The sequence below is a fragment of the Aristolochia californica genome, unplaced genomic scaffold (assembly GCF_029961685.1).
Source record: "Aristolochia californica isolate CCGP_79_NKW_82.1479 unplaced genomic scaffold, dmAriCali1.0.hap1 SCAF_7, whole genome shotgun sequence".
NCBI lineage: Eukaryota > Viridiplantae > Streptophyta > Magnoliopsida > Piperales > Aristolochiaceae > Aristolochia > Aristolochia californica.
Genome location: NW_027182268.1, coordinates 4994374 through 5019515, shown reverse-complemented (window position 1 = coordinate 5019515; position 25142 = coordinate 4994374). Strand labels below are relative to the sequence as shown.

The 25142-nt window shown below is 40.6% G+C and overlaps 1 protein-coding gene across 1 annotated transcript; it reads right to left on the bottom strand.

Annotated features, from left to right (window-relative positions):
* Nucleotides 1–18468: 18468 nt before the first annotated feature.
* LOC137937798 (universal stress protein PHOS34-like) lies at nucleotides 18469–22466 on the bottom strand. The gene is made up of 4 exons (XM_068782976.1): nucleotides 22178–22466; nucleotides 21962–22065; nucleotides 21764–21882; nucleotides 18469–18876 (listed from the first exon to the last, which is right to left on the bottom strand). Exons 1-4 carry the CDS (start codon nucleotides 22380–22382, stop codon nucleotides 18798–18800), a joined length of 507 nt encoding a protein of 168 aa, XP_068639077.1. The 5' UTR covers nucleotides 22383–22466; the 3' UTR covers nucleotides 18469–18797.
* Nucleotides 22467–25142: the final 2676 nt, after the last annotated feature.

Genomic DNA, 25142 nt, shown 5'->3' with positions numbered 1-25142 from the left:
GTGTCACATTCGTAACGTATGTGGCTATATATTTATTGCTATATAGAAATGTCTATGGATGTAAGGCTAATGACTAACTGCTTTAGATGGACTGAAATAAATATTATTAAAACCAATTAGGCTATGAAGATAGAGATCACATGGTTGGATTAGACTAAGTCAATTCAATAACAAAAAATATCATGTCAAACGCCTAGTGAATACAACTCAATAGACGGTCGGTTAAGTGCGAAAAATTAAGTACCTAACCCAGGTGGACCGGAACTACCTAGCTTTGACAGGTTGAGTGAGTGATGACTTCGTATGATGTTGTATTTAAAAGATTTGCATATTATGTTAACTTTGGGTTGACCATCATTCACATTTTGATGATAAAAATATATAATTTAATGTATTAATAATTTTAAATTAAGCATTTGAAATGCATTTCCTTCGAGAAACACATATTTATGGTCATTGCAAAAGAATCAACAAATTCATCACAAGACCTCTAGCCACAAGAAACTGTTATCTTTGAAAAACACTTATAAGAAGATTGAAGACTTGAAGAATTAAATCAAATCAATTAGATTCATCTCAAGAACTTTTAACCATGTAAGAGTACAATAACCAAATCTTAATCCTAACATATACAAGAGTTTTCAATCTTTAGGGCATAAAATTTTCAAACTCATGTTTAATCGATAGATAATCATGTTTTAAACTTGCTACAATCCCTTAGGATCGTTTCATCATGCATAGAAGCCATTGTAAAAAAACTAGCAACTGGCATGATCGATCACTATAGTGAAATTGATTGATCATCCAAAAGGTAAATTGGCAAGCAATAAAAAGCATGATTGATCATTCTAACAGGCATGATCGATCTACGGTATCATGCCTAATAAAGTTGTCAAACATGATCAATCATGCTCTATAGCATAATCGAACATCCATAATTCTGCATAGCTTGAACTATAAAGCATAATTGATCAATCGAATATGGTTGATCGATCAATAGAGTTTGCTAAAAGTTTCAAAACATGTTGATTGATGCTATAATTAAACAACAAACTTAGGGAACCAAAAACATATAGTCGTTACACATGATTGATCAATCAACAAATCTATTAGATTTTTAGAAATGAGTAGATAATCGCTAGTTTGGTTGGGAATCTTGTGAATAGGCTACCAAACGTCTTTTACAACATCAATTTAATATTTAGTTGAAATCCCAACATTCATAGAAGTTTTTACTTGAAATTTCCATACAAACCCACTTTTGAGAGAAAAAGATCTTCACAATTCTTGCATTTTCTTTAGCCTCTCTCAAAAACATTATGCATCCTAGCTTTATTCTCTTGTGCTCAAAGGATTTGAGACTTGATCTCACTAGGAGAAGATTGTTTCTCCCATTTAAAAAGGTGTAAGTTTTCTTTTTTTCTCTTGTATCTCTTGTTGATTTCTCTTAGAGGTGTTATAAAACCTCAATGTAGAAAGAAAATGCCCACCAGAACTATAATCTAGTTTTATAATCTTTGTGGAAGAGATTTATCATAGTTTAATTAGGTATTACACTTGGCTTAAACAAATCCAAAATCTCTTTAGAGTTGTAAATTTCAACTAATAGATAATATTTGTAGAATTATCGCAAGTAAGAGTTCCTAGGCTATGATTACTAATAGGAAAATATTGAGAACAAAAATTCTTTGTGATGCATGTTCGTCTATTCTTTTGATTACTTTTCAATTTTCCAGTTAAGTATCTAATTTTTAATTTAATATCTCAATTCACTCCTCTCTTGAGAAGCCACCACTTGGCCTATCATATTAAGGGTTTCCTCGATTAATGTGTGAGGGAGGGATCAAAATCTCACCTCTTCCTTGTGTGCTTGCATGCAAAAACCACTGCAAGGGAATGGGAAAGGCAAGAAGAAGATTAATCTCAAATTATGAAATCTATTGGAAGTCATATCACTACAAGAAATTTGACTTCTGTCACAAAAAATTCTTGTTGTCAAAAGTATTTTTTTCCATGGATGGAGCTTGTTGACGAATTTCCTATTGTAGCCAGCAAAATTATAATTTTTTATTTTTTAATAATTTCATTAACAAAGAGAAATCTTTGCCAGTGAAATCCAATTTAGCTAGAAATTTTCAAAATTTATGTAAGTCAAAATCATTTTTTTTGGAAGAAATTTCAAAACTCTTCTAAAAGAAATGTTAGTTTTGCCAATGTTGATGTACAAGGAATCATGTTTGAGAAGCGGTGCAATTGTCAGTACCACAACAAAAAAAGTTACAGATTTCAAATGATGAGAGATCTCATCTCTAAAGAGTCTTCTAATTTGATCTTCACACATGATCTTGACTGGAACTTTGAATGATCTTTTGGGTGAACTAAAACCTTCTTTAGTTGAGTAGGTTCAATTTTACAGCTAGACTCTACTTGATGTTTGACGAGGAAAATCGGCCTATATTGCAACAAGAACACCAACAACGGTGGCAAAGTAGCAATATAGATGATTGTTTAATGTTACCTTTAGTGCAAAAATCTGGTAGGGCTTCAACTAATTTAAAGTTTCAAGCATTAGTAAAGACAACAAAGTTGTGGCAAAGTTTATGCATGCCTAGAGATCCATGATGTTTTTGATAGAGTTTTCTAGTATTTTTTGGGATCTGAACCTCTAGTAGATTTCTCTTACTTTCTCCACTCCTTTAGAAGCTCTTCCTAAAAAAATTCCCCTCTTCTCTCATCCCTTCTAACCCTTTAAGGGGTCCCTATTTATAGTGTGTTGGGGGCAGTTCAACCACCCCATATTTTTCTCTACCTTATCTTCTCCCTCTCTTCTTTACTAGCTGCACCTACAAAGGGAGAAAAACACTTGGCAAATCTTTTCTTTTTCTCATGAGAGCATGACACCTCATCTTATCATTTTGGAATGGTGTCACTTCTTCCATTTAGGTGGAATATTCCTACAGTGCAACATGTCATTGAGAAGACACCTCCTTGGTTATGTGGCATATTAACCAAGTCATATTGTCTTCTCAAGTATAGTTTCTTTTCTATCCCCATATCTTCTCAGCTTGAGTTCTTTTCTTATCCCCATCTCTTCAATTTATTTTATGTACCGAATGTCTCAATGTGTTTGTTTCATCTACACGCATCTTGTCTTATCACATCATATCCTTAGTTATTTTTTTATGTAAACAATTGTTGAAATCGTAGCTGGAAATAATGCAAGACTTTATGCGACATCAATTTTCTTTTGTTGTTTGATCACATATACCTCGACTCACCACATTATGAATATTTGTCTTCCTTCTCATATTTTGTCCCAAACAAGACAATTGTTTTTGTTCAGTGTTGCTTCTATACGGATTGGGAGGGCAATGGTCCTTATTGTGCCGATTGAAGGACTTCCTCTACACATCAGGAAGAAAATTCCATTGATATATTTTTATTTTTTAAATATACTAATATCATTATGCTGTAAATACAAAAAGGGTAATAGTTAAATTGGATTGGATCAGTCACCTCTCTGGGTTAGTGACGACTTTGGATTTTTTAACATTGATGAAAGTAAAAAGTTAAAAATTTCACATTACCATGCACAAAAGCCTATAATATATTATCAATCTAATTTATCATAAAAATCATTATAAAGTACTTTAAAAAGTCAATAATCATATAATTTCTTAAACATATAAACACTAGAAAATTATTAAAATATCCATACATATAAAAATGTAGTAGTCCTTATCCTTACATGTTTTTGTTTTATTTAATATAATTGTCCAAGAACAAAGAGGGCCAATCCATAAAAAGTTCTAACCATAAGCACAACAACTTAAAGAATTTACAAAGTATCAAGTGTGTATGGTCATATACTTACTTTGGTCCTCATTTGACCCCCACAAATATTCACTATTGGTCCTACAATTGAGTGCATGACTTGATATATCTCTCACTATTGGTCCTACAATTGAGTGAATGACTAGATATATCTCCTTGCTTGGCAAGCAATTTGAACTTTTTGTTGGCTTACAAATGACGTGTAATAAATTTCATGGTCCAAGAAAGTAGGGTGGAGTTACGATAGTGTTTGGTTGGTGCAAGCTCCATGACGGAATTTTGACACCTTGGGCTGCTTCAGCGGCAGGGGAAGGGGCATGTTCACGGCAGTCGCCGCCTCTCCGTCGTTAGGGTGGAAAGCGAGGGCGGACGGAGCGCCGGAGCAGGCTGCGGGGCGGCAGCCGAAGACTCCCCATCAAGCTGCATTCGTACCTTAATGAGGTCAAGCGGCTGGGTGAAGCAACCCGCGACGATCGAGGCGATGCCTCCTTCAACAAATCCCTTCAAACCCATCTAAAAAAAAAGAGCCAAAGATCAAACCCAGTTAATTAAAAGAGCCCGCAATTAGGGTTCATCTCACTGGAAACCAGGAGATGAGAATGAAGGCCGAAGGCTACGGAAGAAGAGTACGGAACGTTGGGCCTCTGAGACCTATGCCGAATTGAATTGAATTGGAAGAGAGTCCTGAGAAGCAGTCTCCAGAGGGACTATTTTAGCTGAAAAAAGTGGTATATCCAGAGAAGACTTATGTATATATGGAGTTTATTCAAGCTTGGTCCAAGTGATTGGCCAAGTTCACGAATTTCCGAGATCAAACCATCCAAGACAGGTATAGTCGAGGGACCAAGGACACCCTTCCTCTTATCTCCACAAGATTGGAAATTTTTGCTATTTTTTGTAACGGGAAATTTGAAATATCGAATGACAATCTCAATTGTTTCTCCATGTTTCTGCGTCCTGGGTTGGGGATCCTCAGGGCCTCTGTCACGATGTCCTGATGTGAAATACAGGGTATCCATCGCAGTATCCAGCTTGAGTGGTCTTACAGTGATAGGGCATATAAGTCGGTTCTTTGATTTTATAAGCTCGAGAAGAAGATGGATAATGGAATGAGAAACCATACCATTGGATCAAACCGGAATTGGAACACTTCTCCGATAATGGATGCTTTTCTGTGGTGCCACCCACGATGACTACGAAATGCTTGTTGCCGTCAATCCTCGAATCGGACAACGGGACGAGCACAAGCGGGCAGATGTGAACCCTCTATTGCAAGAAGGGATTTGTTGGGCAGTGTTGGCGATTGTCCCATCCGAGCAAAAGCGGGCAGATGTAAACCCTCTGTTGCAGAAGTGAAATGCTTGTTGCCGTCACTAATATATTTTTTTTTTTTGTTCATTACTTGCGTAAGTGAGTTGTACAAGTTCTTACTGCATGCTAATTTTTGGTCTGAGACAAAATATACCATATATCCGCTCTTATTGAGTGCTCCATCGGGTGTGATCAGCGGAAGTCTATTTGTGCGATTTGATTCAGATGTTCAGTTCGGTCCGGTAATTCGGTTTGATCAAGTTTGATCCAAGTCAAATCTGGGCTCGTCGTCTTCTTCGTCAAGAGCAATTCTGCATCGTGCTCTCACGGCTCACTAGAGAGAGCGTCTTCGGTGACGGGTGACGATAGAGCGTCTTCGGTCTTCTGTGATCACAGAGCGTCTTCGATCTTTAGTGACGACAGCGTCTTCGGTCTTCGATGACGACAGAGCGTAGCATCTTCGGTCTTCGGTGATGACAGAGTGTAACATCTTCGGAGATGACATAGCATCTTCAGTAATGACATAGCGTCTTCGGTAATGACATAGCGTCTTCGATGACGGGGTCACGACAAAGCGTGTTCGATAATGACGACATAGCGTCTTTGGTGATGGGTGACAACAAAGCGTCTTCGGTGATGATAGAGCTTCTTCGGTGACGACATAGCGTCTTCGATGATGACATAGCGTCTTCAGTGATGACTGAGGGTCTTCGGTTTTGTGGTTTTGGGTCCTATTTTCCAACACTCTCCCTCAAGTTGGGGGTGAGTGAATAGCATGAACGCCCAACTTGCTGCAAATAATAATAATAATTTTTTTCTCTAGTCCGGTTCGGTTCTGGTCCGGTCCGTTTTTGGTCCGATTTGGGCAGCTTCTGCTCCGGTTCGGGTATGGTGGGTTAACCCGTTATCGGCTGGGTTGACCAGCAGATAAATCAAGGAACAATGTTCCTAAGTTAACAAAAAAAATAATTAAAGGAGCACCTTTGTCTTCTCCGTCAATGTTGGTGGTTCGACGGCAAATTCGGCGGGATGATTCGGCGGCGGTTCGTCGACTTTCGGGAGTCCCGCCGGATTTCGGGTGGTGGTGTTCAGCAGTGGCGCCGGTTGTGCGGTCGTCGGCGACGATATTTCGGCGTTGCCTTCGTCTTCTGTTATGGCCTGAATTTTTTCGCGATAGGAAAGGAGACAGTCGTGCGCCTCCTTCCTCGTCGGCTAACAATGCGATCGTCGGCGACGGAAGTTCCGCCGGAGTGGGTGGTGGACACGAGGACGAGGATACGACGACGATAGAGCGTCTTCAGTGATGCAGTCGTCGACGGCAACGTTCGGGCTGATGATGCGGTCATCGGCGTCGTCGGCGACGTTCGAAAGCCGGTTTTAAACCAGTTCTTCGTGCGCTTCGGCTACGGGGTAGAGCTTCTGCTCTGTTCTTCGGGTACACCATCTTCGGCGACGGCACAAAAAATTCTCATGCTATTATTGTCAAAGTAAAATCAAGGGACTGACAGAACAGTCCAAGAATCCACAAGAGAGCATAACTCTCTGGTTTCACGGCGAAACGAACACACACGAATCAATCCAAAATTATTTCCGTTGGGGATTTTCCCATTTCATTAAGTATTTAACCTTTAGGTTTTCCTGTTACAAAATGGCTCATAGGCCTAAGACAATACCCCCCCCCCCCCCCCCCCCCCGCAAATCCCATTAAGCCTAATCAAATAACCCTATGTACATATCCCAAATTATACAACAATGATAAACATAAATTACATTTAATATACATTTTAACATATCGTAACATCCCCCCTCAAATTGATGATGGTGAGTCAACCAGCAACAATTTGCCAACCAAAAAATTATGTTGGGATTGAGACAATGCTTTGGTGAAGACATCGACCACTTGAAGATCCGAATAAATGTACGGAAGAGATATTACCCGGTGCTCCAAAGTGTCACGGATGGAGTGACAGTCAACCTCAATATGCTTGGTACGCTTATGAAAAACCGGATTGGTTGCAATCTTTATAGCACTTGTATTATCTGCATGAAACAGTGTAGATGAGGGCTGAGGAAACTGGAGCTCAGCAAGAAGACCACGGAGCCAAATAACTTCCGAACACGCAGTAGACATAGCACGATACTCGTCCTCGGTAGATGACTTGGACACTCGATCTTGTTTCTTACATTTCCAAGAAATCAGTGCATCACCTAAAAACATACACCAGCTTGTAGTAAAGCGACGGGTATCGGGGCACCCTGCCCAATCAACATCACTGTAGGCAACCAGATGTAGCGCGAAGCCAGTAGAAAAGAATAAACCACGAGCAGGGGAGCCGCGCAGATAGCTGATGATGTGTTGAACTGCCGCAAGAAGGAGGTGTCGAGGAGATGCCATAAACTGACTGACCTTATGAACAACATAGGAAATATCTGGGTGAGTAGTAGTCAAGTATATGGGAGTCCCAACTAGTCGTCGATAGATAGTCGGATCATCAAGGAGAGTCCCTTCATCTTTCCGATATTTGACATTGACCTCCATAGGGGTAGCCACCGAAGATGTGTCCTCCAACCCAGCGAGTGTGATAAGATCTTGAATATACTTATGTTGGTTTAAGAAAATACCTTTGAGTGTGTGATGGACCTCCAACCCTAAGAAGTAGGTGAGACGTCCAAGATCCTTCATATGAAAAGTGGCATGCAACACTTCTGAAGTTTGGTAATCAATCCAGAGTCAGTGCCAATAATGATGATGTCATCCACATAAATCAAGAGAATGACTATGCCGGCAACAGACTTATGATAAAAGAGAGAGGAATCATACTGACTCTGGGTAAACCAGTGGAGGATAAGTGTGCTGCAAAATTTCTCAAACCAAGCCTGAGGGGGTTGTTTAAGCCCATACAAAGGACGTCGTAGCTTGCAGACATGATCAGGAGAGGATGTAGACATACCCGAGGGAAGTTTCATATAGACGTCTTCCTGAAGATCACCGTGAAGAAAGGCATTCTTCACATCCATCTGATGCAATGGCCAAGATTAAGAGGCGGCAATGGCTAAGATAGTACGGATTGTGGTCATCTTGGCAACTGGGGCAAAAGTTTCCTCATAATCAATCCCATATTCCTGCCTGTTCCCCAGGGCCACAAGGCGGGCTTTGTACCGATCCAACGATCCATCGGAACGCAGCTTGATAGAGAAGACCCACTTACTTCCAAGAGGCCGAATAGTAGGAGGGCAAGCCACAATGTCCCAGGTGTGATTCTCCTCTAGCGCTTGTAGTTCAGTTTGGATGGCCTTTTGCCAACACTCATGTACTATAGCCTGTTTATATCCAGAAGGAATGGAAATAGAAGACAAAGTAGCGACCAGAGATACAGGGGAGGGAAAACCATACCGGTCAGGAGGGTGAGAAGTGTGGATCTGCGAAGATGGAGGGGAACAGGAGCAGAGGGAGGATCAGGAGCAAACGCTAGGTCAGAAGGAGGAGAGGGCAGCGAGGTAGTGGGTTGAGGCTCATCAAAGCTCGGCAAACTAGACAAAGAGGTAGACGGAAGAGTAACTTGAGAGGGAAAGAAATTTTGGTTTTCAAAGAAGACCATATTCCGAGAAACACGGATTCGACGCGCCTGAAGATCATAGCAAACATAGCCCTTTTGAGAACCGGCATACCCAAGAAATGTACACATAACGGATTGAGCTGTAAGTTTATGTCATTCATGATCAGGTAAATGCACAAAACAAACACAACCGAACGTCCGAAGATCTGTGTAGGATGGAGAATAACCGAATAATTTAACAAAGGGAGAGACATGATGCAATACAGGCGAGGGCAGGCGGTTAATTAAATGGACGGAGGTAGAGAGAGCTTCACACCAAAACCTAGGAGGAACGGATGATTCAATGAGAAGGGTGCGGGCCATATCAAGAAGGTGACGATTTTTGTGCTCAGCAACACCATTTTATTGGGGTGTCGAGGGACAAGAACGTTGAGAGATAATGCCTTTGATTTGAAGAAATTCTTGGAATTCTGCCGACATGTACTTGCCTCTTGAGTCAGAGCGGAGTACTTTAAGGTGACCGGAGAACTGGGTTTCAATGAGTGCAAGAAACCTCTTAAAAACAACAAAAACGTCAGACTTAGCTCGTAGGAAGTAGACCCAGGTAAATCGACTAAAATCATCAATAAAGGTGACAAAGTACTTAATTTGTGCATTCCAGATAACGGGAGCAATGTCCCAAACATCACTATGAATACAAAGCAGTGGGAGGCATGCGAGGCATGATGCGGAAATGATAGAGTTTTACTTTTGCCAAGTTTACATGATGAACAGTCAAAAGACGTGTCACGAGAAGTACAATCTTGATTGCCTAATAAACCCGATTTAAATAATGTACAAAGTATAGCCAAGTTTGGGTGGCCTAAACGTCTATGCCACAACTTAGGGCCAGATCCAACAACATTACAAGCAAAAGAAATTACAGGAGAACGTGGAATAACAGTGGATAGAAAGACTTTAAGTGGAAATAGCCTGCCCACTTTAGGCCCCTTCACGATCACCTTCCCCGATGCTTGATCCTGCACAACACAGCCAAAGCGAGAAAACTGAACATTACAGTTTTTATCAACCAATTGACCAACAGACAAAAGGTTTGTTGACATATCAGAAGACACAAAGACATCAGCTAAAGATGGAGAGAGATCACCAACAGCAATGATAGGCAGAGTGCTGCCATCAGCAGTGTTGCAGTGTTGATGTGTAGATTGCCATCATACTTTCTGACATTCGAAAGAGATACCACATTGTTGGTCATGTGGTTAGAGGCACCAAAATCAAAATACCATGGTTGAGTAGAAATGTTCTGTTTACCTGAGATACCAAAAGTCGAAAAGGCATAAATGATCATCTGTTGTACCATTTCAGGAGTGAGAGTGGTGGTGGAACAGAAATGATAGGGACCGAAACGGCATGCGGCAATGTGGCAGAACTAGATGTACTGTGGATGCATGATAAGCTGTAGGTTTCCTCCGTGGAGGTTGTGTAGGGCAAACGGTGATGTGATGACCCGGCTTCTTATAGTAGTTGCAGAACAGAACCGACTTCTTGGGGCAGTCCCAAACAAAGTGACCATAAGCCTTGAAGTGGAAGCACTGGACAAAACTGGTGTCCCGACCCTGAGGCCTTCCTTGAGTTACATAAGGTACAGGAGCCGAGAGATCAGCTTGAACGCGAGGTTCCATGCCAGCTTGAGTAGTGACGCGTTGTTCCTCCCGGAGAAGTTCACTCAAACAGGCATCTAGAGACGGCACTGAATGACGATTCATCATATGTGATCGAGCAATCTCAAACTTGGGACGAAGCTTCATCTAGAATTGATCTCGTTTACTGGTGTCATGTACAACTTGCACAGTAGAGAGAGCAGCAGCAGGGACATCCTCGTAAACAATGTCAGTGTAGTCAGCCCATACATTTTGGAAGCCCGAGAAATATTCTTCAATCGAACGACTGCCTTGGGTGAAATTTGCAAGTTCATATTCAACTTGAAATCGACGGGCTGTGCTGGTTTGACGATAAATCTTGTGGAGGTAATTCCACATATCGGCGACAGTTTTGTAGGGCCTCAGATTTGGGACTAGGTGAGGCTCAAGAGATCCAAGTATCCAAGTCATAACTCTAGCGTCCATGATGATCCATTTTGACAATGCGTCAGCATCGCCAGGTGCCGGATCACTCCCATTAATATGACCCCATAAACCTCTTCCCTGAACAAATAACCGGAACTGAAATTCCCAAGTACCGTAGTTCTTGCCCGTGAACCGAATAGGAGTGAAATCGGACTTGTCTGCTGACATGATAAAGTCGAATCGAACAAAATTCCTGATGCCCCCTCGCAAGATAAGAAATTCCAAATATACCCCCACTTTTCGAAAATTGCAAATAGACACCTACTTGCAGAAATCCAAGATTTGCCCCCAGGGTAACAGAAATTCGAATTAGACCCCAAACTGTGAGAAATTCGAAAAAATACCCTCGCACCTTCAGAAATTCCAGAATGGCCCCCCAAACTTTCAGAAATTGCAAATTGGCCCCCAAATGTTCTCAAATTGCAAAATGACCATATGCCAAATAATCAGTTGAATCGAATGCGGGAGAAAAAAAAATTCGTACCTTCGTTCCCCCTTCCTGCGAGTTTCCCGGCGAGAATCCCTTTCCCGTTGTAGCTTCTCCAGTAACGAAACCACCAATGGAGCTTTTTCGATGACGGAACCACAACTTTTTTGAGCTCGGAGAAGACTTTCCGACAACCCCTTTTGTTTCCCCTTCCGGCGAGAACCCTCTGACGTTCGTTTTCCCTTCCGGCGAGAACCCCCTTCCTGGCAACGGAACTCTCGGAACTTGTCCAACAACCGAACCCACCCCCCCCCCCCCCCCCCCCCCTCCCCGACAAATGTTTCCAACAACACCCGAAATCAATGCCAAAAACGAAAAAAAAAACTCGTCGAACAACACGAGTTGTCGGACAAAAAGCTTTGGAAAAGTTACTCTTCAGAGCTCTGATACCATGTCAAAGTAAAATCAAGGGACTGGCAGAACCGTCCAAGAATCCACAAGAGAGAGCATAGCTCTCTGGTTTCACAGCGAAATGAAGCACATAGGAATCAATCCAAAATTGTTTCCATTGGGGATTTTCCCCTTTCATTAAGTATTTAACCTTTAGGTTTTCCTGTTACAAAATGGCCCATGGGCCCAAGACAATATCTCCCCCATCCCATTAAGCCTAATCAAATAACCCTATGTACATATACCAAATTATACAACAATGATGAACATAAATTATATTTAATATACATTTTAACATATTGTAACATTGATACCATGTTGAAACCAGTTGCGCTAAAACTTCGAGGAATTAGTGAGAGGCGCAACAGGACCTTATACAAAGATTGGCCCGAGCGATACAAATATGGTTCCACAAGTACTGTGACCTGATCCGAAGCAATGCGGCGGCTCTTCAACTTTGATCCAACCGCCCCCAAGAAAGAGGCCCTGAAGAAGCTGGAAGACGCGCTGCTAGAGCCGCCCCGCTCCTCCTCCGAGGAGTCAAAACTCCACCTTCAAAGGATCAAGTACCTCTCGGAGCTGACGGGCGTCTCCCTAGACGAGTACCCATGGCGGGTGTTCATTGACGTGAGAACAAGGAGCAACGGGTGGTTTGAGCGCAACTACCCTATAATGGACCGGGACTTCAAGATATACAAGGTGAAGACGGTAGCGGAAGGCGGGCCCCTGGGGATGTCGCAGTGGCTGCAGAAGAACATCCGAGAAGAAGAGTACGTGGTGAATCAGGCGAAGGCGGAGGTTGTGGAGGAGACGGTGAAGAGCAAAGCCATCTCCTGGTGGACTAGCTGTTCCTGAAGTGCGAGCACCAGGGGCAAAAAGGGAAGAGGAAGACGAAGAGCAGGAGGGCATACTCGCAATGCCAGGCTCCAGGGGTGGCTTCGAACCAAGCTGGCTCGCGAGTGGCTTGAGCTCGGCTCGATTCGGGCTCAGTTTGATTCGGTATACCCGAATCTCGAGCCAAGTTTGAAATCCGGGGGAGTCGGGACCAAAGCGTCGAGCGGAGTGGGAGCAAGAGCGAGGGGGAAAAAAATTCTTTCTCCCATCGTCACCGTTGAGCCCCTTCGGCAACTGCTATGGCCGCCACCTCGCTGGCCGCTTTCTGCCTTTCCGTCACCGCCGATTATGTGGTCGCGCTCAATTTCTTCCCCATCGTATACCTTCGCCTTTGTTTACGTCGCCAACGAAATTTTCCCTCGGCGAGACGGAAACACACACACGCCCCCCCCCTTTCTCCGCCCAAAGATGATTTTACCTGTGCGATATCATAAAGTGAAAAAAAAAATCTTAAATTCTCCTTCCTAATGGCTCTTGAAGAAATTAAAAATACATTTTAGTAGAAATATGTGTCTAGGGACTATTAGTGTCTCATGTTTTTTGTAAACAATTTTCTAATTGAAAATTATTATTAAAAATATCATATAATTTTTCTAAGTAAGATTTTCCTACGAGGATGGGTTAGAAAACCATATAGAAAATTTTTGAATAAATATTTGACAATTGATGCTGTAATACTTTTAGCATGAGGCAATTTTCATGGCAATTTTGTGTTTGACATTTTATTTGATTAAAATTTTATCAATAAGTATAGTAATATATTAGATTGATTATTAATTTTTATTTATTTCCCTAGAAGAGGCAATAAGAGGTCCGTTTAACTTTCCAAAGAAAATTTTAAAATATTTCTTGTAATTTTCTAATAAGTCACTAATAGTAATAGGATTTTATTTAAAGGGTTTTTTGGAAATATGTATCATATGAAAAATATTTCTAGTTTTTTTCTATAATATAAATTTTCAACTAGGGACACTAAGGAGGCCATAGTAAATTTATGGCCAGATTAAAAAATTACAAAATAAGCTAGACAACATTTGGAGTAAAAAAACTAATATTGGTTTGTTCTAATCCATTATTGAAATTCAATCCTGAACCTCCCTTATCATTTTTTTTTAAAGTGTATGCATAATTTCATATATAATTTATTTGACATATATTTTATATAGAGTATTAAATGTAGGTTAAGCTCGAACTCAGCTAGAGCTTGAACTCGAACTCGGTTAAAATTATAAGGCTTGAGTTCAATTACAATTTTAGGTTCAAGACTAGGGTCGACAAAGCTCGAGTTCAAAATATTTAAATCAAACTCGGCTTGAACAAAGTTCAGACTCAACCGGATTCGATGCCAACCTTATGCCCAATTTTAAGTAGAGGTCATTCCCAATTTTATGTAAAATGTATGCATAATTTTATATACAATTTATTTGACATGTATTTTTTGATAAGTTTTAAATAAATATTGAAGCTCGAGCTCGATAACAATTTTAGACTCGAGCCTAGGTTTGAGCTCGAGTTCAAAATAGTTAAATCAATCTTCGCTCGGCTTGATGCTACCCCTACCTGGCTTTGTATGGGAAGCTGAGAGATGGAGGGGCGGCTGTGCACCAATGGTGGCCATCTATTTGATTATATGTGACTGATTTGTTAACATAGTTTTACTGCATTAATTAAGGATGGTCATGTAAAATATTATTACAATGGGTTTAATTAGATAAAGTTAAAATAATAATGGGGGGATTTAAATCCTAATTAATTGCATTATTTTGACTTTTGAGATTGTGACGCCGGACAGGATAGCAATTATCCTATAGGCGGATCAAGCTGAGAATCACGGGAGGAAAACACGAAATCCACCCTGAAATCGTAGAGAAATTCTCTAAATCGAAATATCATTCTACCACTTCCAGAGAAACACTAAACAACCTTTTAAACAAACTCAACGCCCCCGACAAGCCCGGGTTTCAGCTCAAAATAAAACAAACCGGAACCCTACAATTTATGGTCCAACCCAAGTTCAATACAGATCCGATTAAGGATCTGATTAAAGTTCCGACTGTATATTCGACTCTGACTACGGGTCCGATTAAGGATCCGACTATTTACCATGGATCCGATTAAGGATATGAATATGTACCCGCATCAGATATTCTCGCCTGCATCAGTCTCCTCGGGTTGGAAAGAACTCGCCCTCAAGTTCATAATAGCTTTAGCAGAACCCAGAAAAGGACACAAGTGTGGGCCATAAAAAACAGCAGAAGTCCTTAAAGGACGCGCGGGAAGGGTCAGCGTCGCCTACTCAGGCGGCAATTCAGGAGGAGGATCCACCGCCACGTCGCCATGCACAATCTCCACCAAAAACATGGATATCAGAGGAGGAGTGGGCCGTGCCTGACAAGGTGTCAACACCATCTTCTTCCCTGTGATGCTAAGGGAATAGGTAGGCCTCCGGCCATCATGAAGAACACGGCGATCAGAGTACCAAGGGCGGCCGAACAAAACATGCAGACTCAAACGAACAACTAGAGGCGCATGGCCATCACCACACAACACATTGCCATCAGCAGTAACATCATACACAGGTTCACCAAGCCCCGCAGTGTCACCGACCAGGTCTGCCTCAACATCCGCAACATCATAGATAGGGTCACCAAGCTCGTCAATCTCATCGACCACGCCTTCCTCTACATCCGTATACACAAGGCCGCCAAGCTCCTCAATCACATCGACCACGTCTTCAACAACATCAGCAGTATCAAACACAGGTTCCTCAACATCATCATCATACACAGGGTCACCAAACGTTTTATTATCAAGTAACCAATTGATGAATCCTTCGGCCTGTAACATCCCAAAAAACTCAGGTAGCGGTACTCTGAAACCGAGGTCTAAAAGTCGATCTCCTTGACCGCGGTGCTCCTTGAATCGAGCAGGATTGCGACCTAAACACTGGTTGTCGCACCTGGTATCGTAATAGTGAGCTTCCATCTCATGAGACCCGAAATCCTACGTCGTGAGACGCTGGGTTAACTCTGTGACGTGCCTCTGCAAATCTCTAAGTTTCACTAACTTTGCAACTTGCCTCTGCAAATCGTCAAGTTTCACTAACTGTGCGACTTGCCTCTGCAAATCTTCAAGTATCACTGCTTGAACATTACGGTTGCGACCACGACTACCAGCCATGGAAGACAATATTTGTCCAAAGTTTTTTTTTTTAATAAAAAAATTAAAATAACTTAAGGTTTTCCCCCAAATCGAAAATACCTCGACGCTGGAACCTGTCTCGACGCCGATGAAAATTTCCTCCCGAAATCGGGATTTCAGAGCCCCTATTTTTCGAAATCAAGACCTCCGGCGGCCCTCTCCGGTCGTCTCCAGCATCCCGAGGTGCGCCTGCCTCGCGCGAGGTTCTCCTCTCTCGGCCGAACCCCTGTTGCGGCACCACGAAACCTCTGTTTCGGCGCCCCTGTGTTCAGTCAGTCCCGAACTCGTTCCGTTCGGCCAACTCCGTCGACGGCTGTTCCAGCCATGGCGACGACAACGGCAACGTCGTACGATAGTTCCGACAGTGACGATGTTATGGACTCAATAAGACTGAGTCATCTACTTTACTTTTATTATTTATGTTGCTTTTAATTTTGAATTTTATTGATTTGTAATAAGACTTAAAGGTAGGGGTAGAATTGGGTTTTATAACCCTAACCTATGTTGATGTTAATTACCCTATTTAAGGGGTAAGGATAGAGAAATAAAGCAAGTTCAGAATTAGCATAAACTAGGGTAATTTAGGTTCTTTCTAGGCCCCCTTTTCTAGGTTTTTTGGCTTGAACTCTCTTGGGGGTTTGCTGCATCCATTGGGGAGTCCTTGAGGAGATCTTGGAAGGAAAAGGAAGAGGAATTACCTTTCTTTTCTGAGCTGCAAGAGAATATCAACTCTTTCACGAAAATTCAAGAAAAGGAGAGGTCTTGACGTGAGTCTACCTAGGAAGGAAGACGGGTTCTTGTTGCTGGTTGGGTGTTGACGTCTAGAGGTATTTGCTAATCTTATTCCAAGCATTGAGTTTAGATTTATGTTTCTCTTTTACGGAAGGAACCAATGCTGCATGAAATTGGAAACCCTACCTTGACGTGAGCCATAAAAAAGGGGATTCCACATTGGGGCCTCAAGAAGCTTCCTTGACTAGCTGGGTTCGTTCATAATTAAGAAAAGGAAACTCCTTTTCAAGGGGAATGAATTCAGTAAAGGGAAAAGGGTTGTCTTGAGTCATTACAGCAAGTAAAACCCTCTTGTCGTGAATCATAAAAGAGGGGTTTCATATCTGAGTGCTTAAACAGTCATTTAACTTGCTGGTTGCATCTATAATTGAGAAAAGCAAAATCCTTTTCAATCCTAATGTGAAAGGAGAAGTATAAGAGAGTTATTTTTCACAAAAACGTGATAAGAAACCCTCAAACAGTGCTAGATTCATATTCAACTCGCCGAGTTACAAGATCCATGGCTAGGGACCATAACAGACGACGTCGATGCCGAACCCTTTCCTTGCCGATTCCCTATCTTCCAGCAACTCCAGAGCCTCTGCTCTGTTTCTGTACTTGCTCGGTCGAATCCCGAGTTTTTCCGACAGCAACGTTGAGCAGTAACTCAACGGCGACAGTAGCAGTGTTGAGCGGTAGCTCAACGGTGACGACGATGGCGACAGCGTCGTCTTCGTCAACTGCAGTGTCTCTAGCTAGATCAGCTTCTTCCCGAGCCTGAAACTCTGATACCAACTGACGCCGGACAGGATAGCGATTATTCTGTAGGCGGATCAAGTTGAGAATCACGGGAGGAAAGCACGAAATCCACCCTGAAATCGTAGAGAAATTCACTAAATCGATTCGAAATATCATTCAACCACCTCCAGAGAAACATTAAATAACCTTTTAAACAAACTCAACGCCCCCGACAAGCCCGGGCTGCAGCTCAAAATAAAACAAACCCGAACCCTACAATTTATGGTCCAACCCGGGTTCAATACAAAGATCCGATTAAGGATCCAATTAAAGATCCGACTATAGATTCGACTCCGACTAAGGATTCGACTATTTACCCCAGATCCGATTAACGATCAGAATATGTACCCGCATCAGATATTCTCGCCTGCATCAGATTGTTTATGGGAAAAAAATTTGGAAGGCCAATAATGAGGATTAAATAAGTAATGAATTCATTTGTTAATTATTTTATATGTCAATCCATTACATCTAATTAATACATGTGTTAATTAATCAGTAGCATAATAGAAAATAGTAATCAATAATGTATAAATTAATGTTTAGAGATAATTATTAAAATATTAAGTTTTGAAAAAAATTATTAGAAATCAATAATTAAAATAAAATCCCTAATTATAATAAAAATGAAAATTAATAGCAAATAATGTTTACGATTAAAATAGTCTATAATTTGGAAAAATACAAATAAATTAGTTATATAATTAACAAACAAAGTTTGAAAAATCTTGAGTTTGGCTTGTTATGCTTAATGAGCCTTTGAGTTAGTAAAAACCTCTTAATTCCTTACCCCAACGTGAAGCAGTTTCGATTTCAGAAGTTCAATTTGCTGGAGTTGAATGATGAGTCTCTGAATCTCTGCATAGTATCTTCTTCTCTCGTTTTTGGATGGGATCGTCGAACAAAATGGGGTTCACGGGCTGAGCTTCTGCTCTTACTGGGAATCTCTTCTTTTTTTTTTTATTCTATCCACCTTCTTCATGTCAATGGAGGGATTAGTCCCGTTGCTTGCTTGTACATATACTATCAAATCTGAACTTAATTCACTACTCCATTTTGCAAAAATGATGACCAACGGAATAACAAGAACTCAACCCTCTTCAAATAATTTCTTGCAGCCTGAAGCAAGAAAATCATCACTTTGTTCACATCAACCTTTTTTTGTTTCTGAAACTTTACAAGGGATAAGTCAGAACAGTCTTGACTCCAAAGGGCAGAAAAAAGTTTTCTTCTTTTTCATATCAAGTACAACAAATGGAAGAAGAACTTTACATGATTACTCGATACAGATTTGTCAACTTATGCTGTTTCAATGGTAACTATAGAAGCATTATCATCTGAGCAAACCAACACTTTTGAAGACGAGTTAATGTGTGAGAAGCTTATGACAACCATAATGAACAGAGGAACATTGTTGGAGAATATACATCAGACAGCCTCCTTAACCACCATCACTGGGCATTGGACATGATTGATGCAATAATTGCTAACACTGCCCAAAAACATCCTGTGATCGCACACACAAAATCCATAAGTGTGCGGTTATCATATAAAAAAATACAAGTGTTATAGAGAAACCAACCAATTTTACAGATATAGGTGCTAGCAGTCTATTTTTAGATAACAAAAATCCTCCTCATTGTCATGCAGTTTCCATTTCTAACCTCGTCAAAATGTTAAATCAGGGATTACTCATCTCAGAGAAGATCATACACCCACTCAGGAAGTCAACCAAGAATATTCATGATTAAATGCATTGATGGCAGCAGGGGAAGTCATCTCTTTCAGGAGAGAGAGAAAGAGAGAGAGAGAGAGAGAGAGAGACCACTTGGTTTTGACTTATCTTTCAAGTTTAGTGCTTTCCATTAGGAGAGCTGCATATCCTGTACTCTAAATTCAATCTTTTCATTATCGACATTTTGAATTGAGTTGAACCAGTGAACTATTGCAGTGCTAACTAAAGATACAAATGAATGAGGATTTCCCACCTATCTAAAGGTTGTGCCTCCCTCATAGAAGATGAAAGTAGAGTGGATTACTGAAAACCTGTCCTGTCCACCACCCGTACCCACCCTGCAACAGTCATCCCCATCCTCTTCCTCACCTCATTCCTGCCCTAACCAAGAGAGAAGGGGAAGACCACTCCCTGTCTGGACAGGGCCTCCGCCTGTCTGTGCAAGCTTTGTGCTGAAGGGTGAGGGGTCCTCCCTTCTCTCCTCATACAGTGAGGTGCAGGAGCCTCGTCTCTGTGAAAGCAGAGAAAACAGTTGGAGGGAGCCCCCTCTCTGGGGAAGCAGAGAGAACAGTTGGTGGGAGCCCCTTCTCTCCTCACCAGGAGAGGGAGAGGGAGAGAGAGAGGGTTACCCCTGCACAGCTTTTCTCACATAGATCTGATATAGCTGTTTCGCTGCTTGCATATAACCCTGTAACTGAAAATATAACCGGATAATATCTTTCTATTATACTTTCGACACTGTATGTTATTTGCATCTTCAGAGAACTTCACATAGTAATTAAATCAAACCAGTCAATCAGTAGAGGTATAGACATGACCAACTCTTTCTGATTTGACATATGTAGTTAGTCAATCCATCTCAGGTTTGGGTAAGCCGTAAGTATCTATATATATTATTTTGTTGTCATCCAAGCCACAAACTTTTCAGACTCCAAGCACAAGCTGTTAAGAAAGGATTTCACGATGTCAGTGGCTATTTTCACATTTTAAATATGCTCTAGTAACTTCATAATTGACTACTAAGATAGATTTCTAATTTTATAAAAACACTCAAACTTCCATGTTAGAATTAATCCTAACTGAACCGCTTGTATTATCATTCACTCAAAAGCATTTATTGTGCTCAAATACATACGAGCAACCTAGTGAAGCTTGAATACACGATCTCCCATGAATGGACAACCAGATGCAAGCATTGAACAAGGCCATACATGCTGCCACCTCTTTCATCTATGTATCATGTTTGGCCTTTACTCCCTGATACCTAGAGCTGTGAACATCCTGCTCGGTTTCAGGTATAAAACAGAACCCTGACTTGCATCACTAGATCAAGTGTGACAAAGGAAGTTCTTCAAACATGTGCACAGATATCTGTCTGAGTGAAACAGAGCTCATCAAGCTTAGTAAAAACAGTGGTCATCAAGCTCGGTGAAACTAATTTGTAGACAACCCTCTTGCATACCACAAGTTCTTGAGAACAAGGAAAAGTTGTTTAACCTTAGAAAATACTACTATTATTTTGAATTTCATCAGTGAATATTGAGAATTCACATATTAGCTAGGCAGAGTCAAAATCTCCAAAGTACAGGCTCACAATGGAGCTATGTGCTGTCTAACAGTATGTTCAATAAGAAACTATGCTAAATGTTCTTCCAAATTCTAAACTAAAACTATGAGCTGATAAACTGTTAACCCGATCCCAACTTTGGGCCTTAGCAGACAAATAGACAACCAATTTATCCGAGGGGTGCCATGGTTGAGGTGTGTCAAACTAGATAGATAAGTGGGACTACTTGGTAGAGAGTTGGGCAACACAAACAAGAAATATGTTACAGGGCCAACATCAGTAGAAGGAATGCAAGTGGGATTCCAGTTACCAGTATCCTAGCCCTCAGTTCCGAAAATATACCCAGAACATTTTAAGAGGGATGAATCAGCAAAAATGTGCAAATTTGTGCAAGGAAAAGAGTTCATGCGCTGCAACATCTGACCTTGCCAATTCAAACAAAGTGCACAGAATCCAATTAAATGAAAAATCAGCCACAGACACTACTCTACCCTCAGTGTGCTTACATGTTGTAATTTGAAACAACCAGCTTCCACAACTTGGTGTATTAGTCTACAAGGTTAGTTGGCTTTATGGAAAACAGCTCCATGATGCCACTTAGATTCCTCAATATAGGGGAGTTTAGTGTTAACAAAGCTAATATATTGCTCCAATACAATCAAGTAGCACTACCTTCACTGCCCCCATTAAGGAAAGGTGTCTGCCACCTAATACGACCGAAGGTTTTGTAAAGCTAACTCACCCTTAATCCACCAGGAAAATGTTCCACTTTTCACAAAGTATCGTATGTTAAATCGGAGAAGGTTGATCGATCTATTGGAGATACTTAATAGCCTAATGTTGGACAGTTGAGCAACTTTGTGTTATTAATTCAACAACATATTCAACGTGGCAAAGCTCAAGGACATTCCCGATGAAGTAACAAAAGCAGGTAGACCCAGCAGTTCAATTAGAAAACCACCACAACGAAGGGCGGCAATTAGCAAGAATCAAACGATTTCCACTGATAATCTCATGATTTAAAATTTTATGTTAAATCAAGCAATTAAGCAAGGGTAGTATTAAATAACAGATTCAGAATAGCTAAATCACCTTTTGATGGCTCCAACGTTGCGACAACCCATCACAAGAAGATCCGCCTGCAACTTGTCTGTTACATCGCAAATTACCTCCTTTGGATCGCCAACAATCACACGAGTTTTCACGGGCACCTGCAGATTCAACAAACCCCATCGGCCTATATTCCTAGTAAACGACCAAAAACCATGATTTAAGCTAAAAAAAACATACATTCTTCTCAGAACATATCTTCAGAGCATGGTCCATGATCGCCTCAGTAATGCGCTTCTGGTGCGCCTCGATCGCCGCGGTAAAAGCAGGCACCTCCACATTACCTTCATCCATTTGCATGCATAAATAAATGAAAAGATAAACCGAAAAAGTAAAGTCCTAAATTAGGGAGGAGCCGAAAGCGAAGAAAAGACTTAAGAGAGGTCGAATTCTTACTAGGCCCACCGAAGGGAATCGAGGCGGGGCTGAGGCCGGCAGCGATGGTTAGCGGAGGCTGAGCGTGGAGAATCACGAAATTCCCTGTTTCAGAATCCTCGCCCTGCGAGCGGAGATTCAAATTCTGCAAAGCCCACCGGAGGGCGTTCATGCTCTCCTCGCTGCCATCGACCGACACCACAACGCACCTGAGCTTTCCAACCATTGCGCTGCGTGGGAAAACGGGAGAGAAACGGACTTTCAGAGATCGTCGAAGAATCGACGCAATGAGACGATTTCTGTCGACGGATTCAGTGAGACGCGGCAGACAGCGAGTACGTACGGTGCAGGAGCCGCTCTTTAGTAGCTGCCATGAGCACGTGAAGAGCACGTGATGTAGGCGAGAGAAGTTCGTGGCCGGCCTCTACGCTACTAATCTTATTAACTACCAAGCTATACTAAACCGGTAATTTATGTGGGCCATGGAGGCTCAGATTGAGAGGCTCTCTAGACTAGAGATCCTATAACATTATTGTACAATATTTGAAAAGTAAATAATCCTTGTATTATAGCCAATTCCATTAACTTAGTAAGTAGATTGGTAGCTGAAAATCCTTTTGTTGCTCCGGGTAAGTGTACCTAGTTGTTGATCGTAAGTCCCCGATGTAGACGGGTTGTGAACTGCTATAGATCATGTGTCTTTGTGCTTGATAAATTGTTACATTATTTATGTGTTTGGATTGCATTAATTTTGATAAACCTATTTACCTCCTTCCCTCTATGTTTATCCTTGTAGAACATAATAGAAAGAAAATTAAATACTATTTAACTAATTATCATTTTGGAAATTCTAGGAATTGGGACTACAATAAAAACAATAAGGAAACTAATTTTTATGGCATTTTCGTAGACATTGGAAGCAAAAGAAAAACTTATATTAGCAAAAACATGTTATTCCCACCCAACCACCAATGACCGTCGTAGTTGCAATACTTCTATGATCCTTTTTTTTTTTTTGGCATCTTGTTTTTTACTACTCTCTTGTGTATTGATAAGTCTAGAAATAATTTCCTTGCCCAATCGTATCTCCTAGCACAGTGACCCCTATTAGAAAATGTAATTTAAGTTTAAATTTTACGTAGTTTTTTAGTTTTCTAAGAAAGTATTTTTAATGAAATTTTATTTTCTAAGGCAAAAGAGGGAACACAACAATAGTAGAATTTTTTTCTAGTTTTATTTACTACTATTTAATTTTTTGAACTTGTCAATGTTTTTGCCATATTTGTGTATGAGTCAATTACTTTGGTTGGAAAAATTAGGTGGAGACTAATTTGCGTGAACCTCATGAAACTTGTTTGCTATTGATGTACAAAAGGATCTAGTTGGTGAAGTGGTTCTACCTTAAAATACAACAACAAAAAAAAGTTATAAGATTTCAAGTTATGTGAGGATCAATCGCCAGTTTGGCCTCTAATTTGATCTCCATATATTAGCTGAATTAGACTCTTAATCTAATGGATGTATTAGAAATCCTTTGGTTGACTAGCTTAATTTTGCAATTAGCCTCCGCTGGGTGCTTGACAAGAAGATTTGATCTAATGTTGCTTATGGAGATTTAAGGTTAGTGGCATAGTAACGACAAATATGATTTCTTATTTGCTACTTTTACAACAAAAATCAAGTGGGGCTTTATTCTAACCGAAAATTTAAGGTGATTGGGATGCAATAGAGTTTCTTCACTCCAACAAACATAGTTTGACCACACCAAACCTAAGAGAAATCCTCAAACATTTTTCTCTTACCAAAAAGTTCTCCTCTAAATAGTCCTCCTCTAAAAAGTTCTCCCTAAGCCTATAAGGAGTCTCTATTTATAGTGTGAAGAAAGTGGTTCAACTACCACCTTTTGTCACTCTCTATTTTCACTCTCCCTCGACTAGTTACTCATGCAAAGGGAGAAGGATACTTGACAAAACTTTTTCCTCTTTCCATAAGAGCATGACACCACATCACATCTATTTTAAAATTGTGCCACTTCTTTTCTTTAGTTGGAGCTTGTCTACGACGCCATGTGTCATTAATGTGTTGTCTCCTTTGTTCAAGTGGAACTTTCTAACAATGCCATGTGCCACCTCCTATGCTTAGTTAGTATTGTCATATGATGTCACATGTTAGTAATGTGTCACCTCATTTGCTTCGGTGGTACTCTTTTATGATATCACACATTGGCAACATGAAGATGCATGTCTTCACAAAAAGTCCAATTTGATTCTAACAACAACCCTTCTTGATCAACTTTCGTCTCAATTGTTGGTTATGTTCTAATCATTCCATTAATTATTCCAAACTAAATGATAAAAGTATAATATTACAATTATAGCCTTGACCCTAGTAAGACAGAAAAAGAGGCAGAAAATATAAACTAATTAAATCATTGACCCTCTAATATATTCGTATCTTCCAACAGACAACAATGAATTTGCACAGAGATTGCATGTTTTTTCTTCTTATTCCTGTTAAATTGGGTTGCTATCTATCTATATTGGTATGATTTTGGTTACTATAAAGGGTACTTTGGGGACATATGGATAATCAAAAGAACAATGCATGGCAATCTAGACCAACCTTTTAGTAGGAGACCTTTTCATTTCCTAGAAATGACTTCTATTATACCATGGTTGCAGACATCCAAAGAGGTCTTGGTGCCAAAGACGGTTTTGTAGATCAAGGCAATATTAATGTTGGTGAGTTGTTGTGAGTGGGAATGGAGGTAGCCTTTGAGAGTTATCAGTAATTATTGTGTATCATTCCAAGACCCAATTTGGTTTTGGCTTATTTAGAAAGCTTCCTTTCAATGGTTTTTTTTTTGGTGGAAGAGTTGCATTTCTTAAAAGCATTTTTCTAAATTTTTTCTTGTTTTTTTCTTTTTATTTTTATTTTTATTTTTTTTTGTTTGCTCATAAAGATTTGATGTTCTTAGTGAGTGTAC

Coding starts and splice junctions, on each gene's coding strand:
- LOC137937798 (XM_068782976.1), bottom strand. CDS start 22,382: ATGGTTGGAAAGCTCAGGTGCGTTGTGGTGTCGGTCGATGGCAGCGAG. Junction 21,883..21,961: donor AGATATGTTCTGAGAAGAAT/GTATGTTTTTTT, acceptor TTGAATCTGCAG/GTGCCCGTGAAAACTCGTGT. Junction 18,877..21,763: donor AACGTTGGAGCCATCAAAAG/GTGATTTAGCTA, acceptor GTGCGATCACAG/GATGTTTTTGGGCAGTGTTA.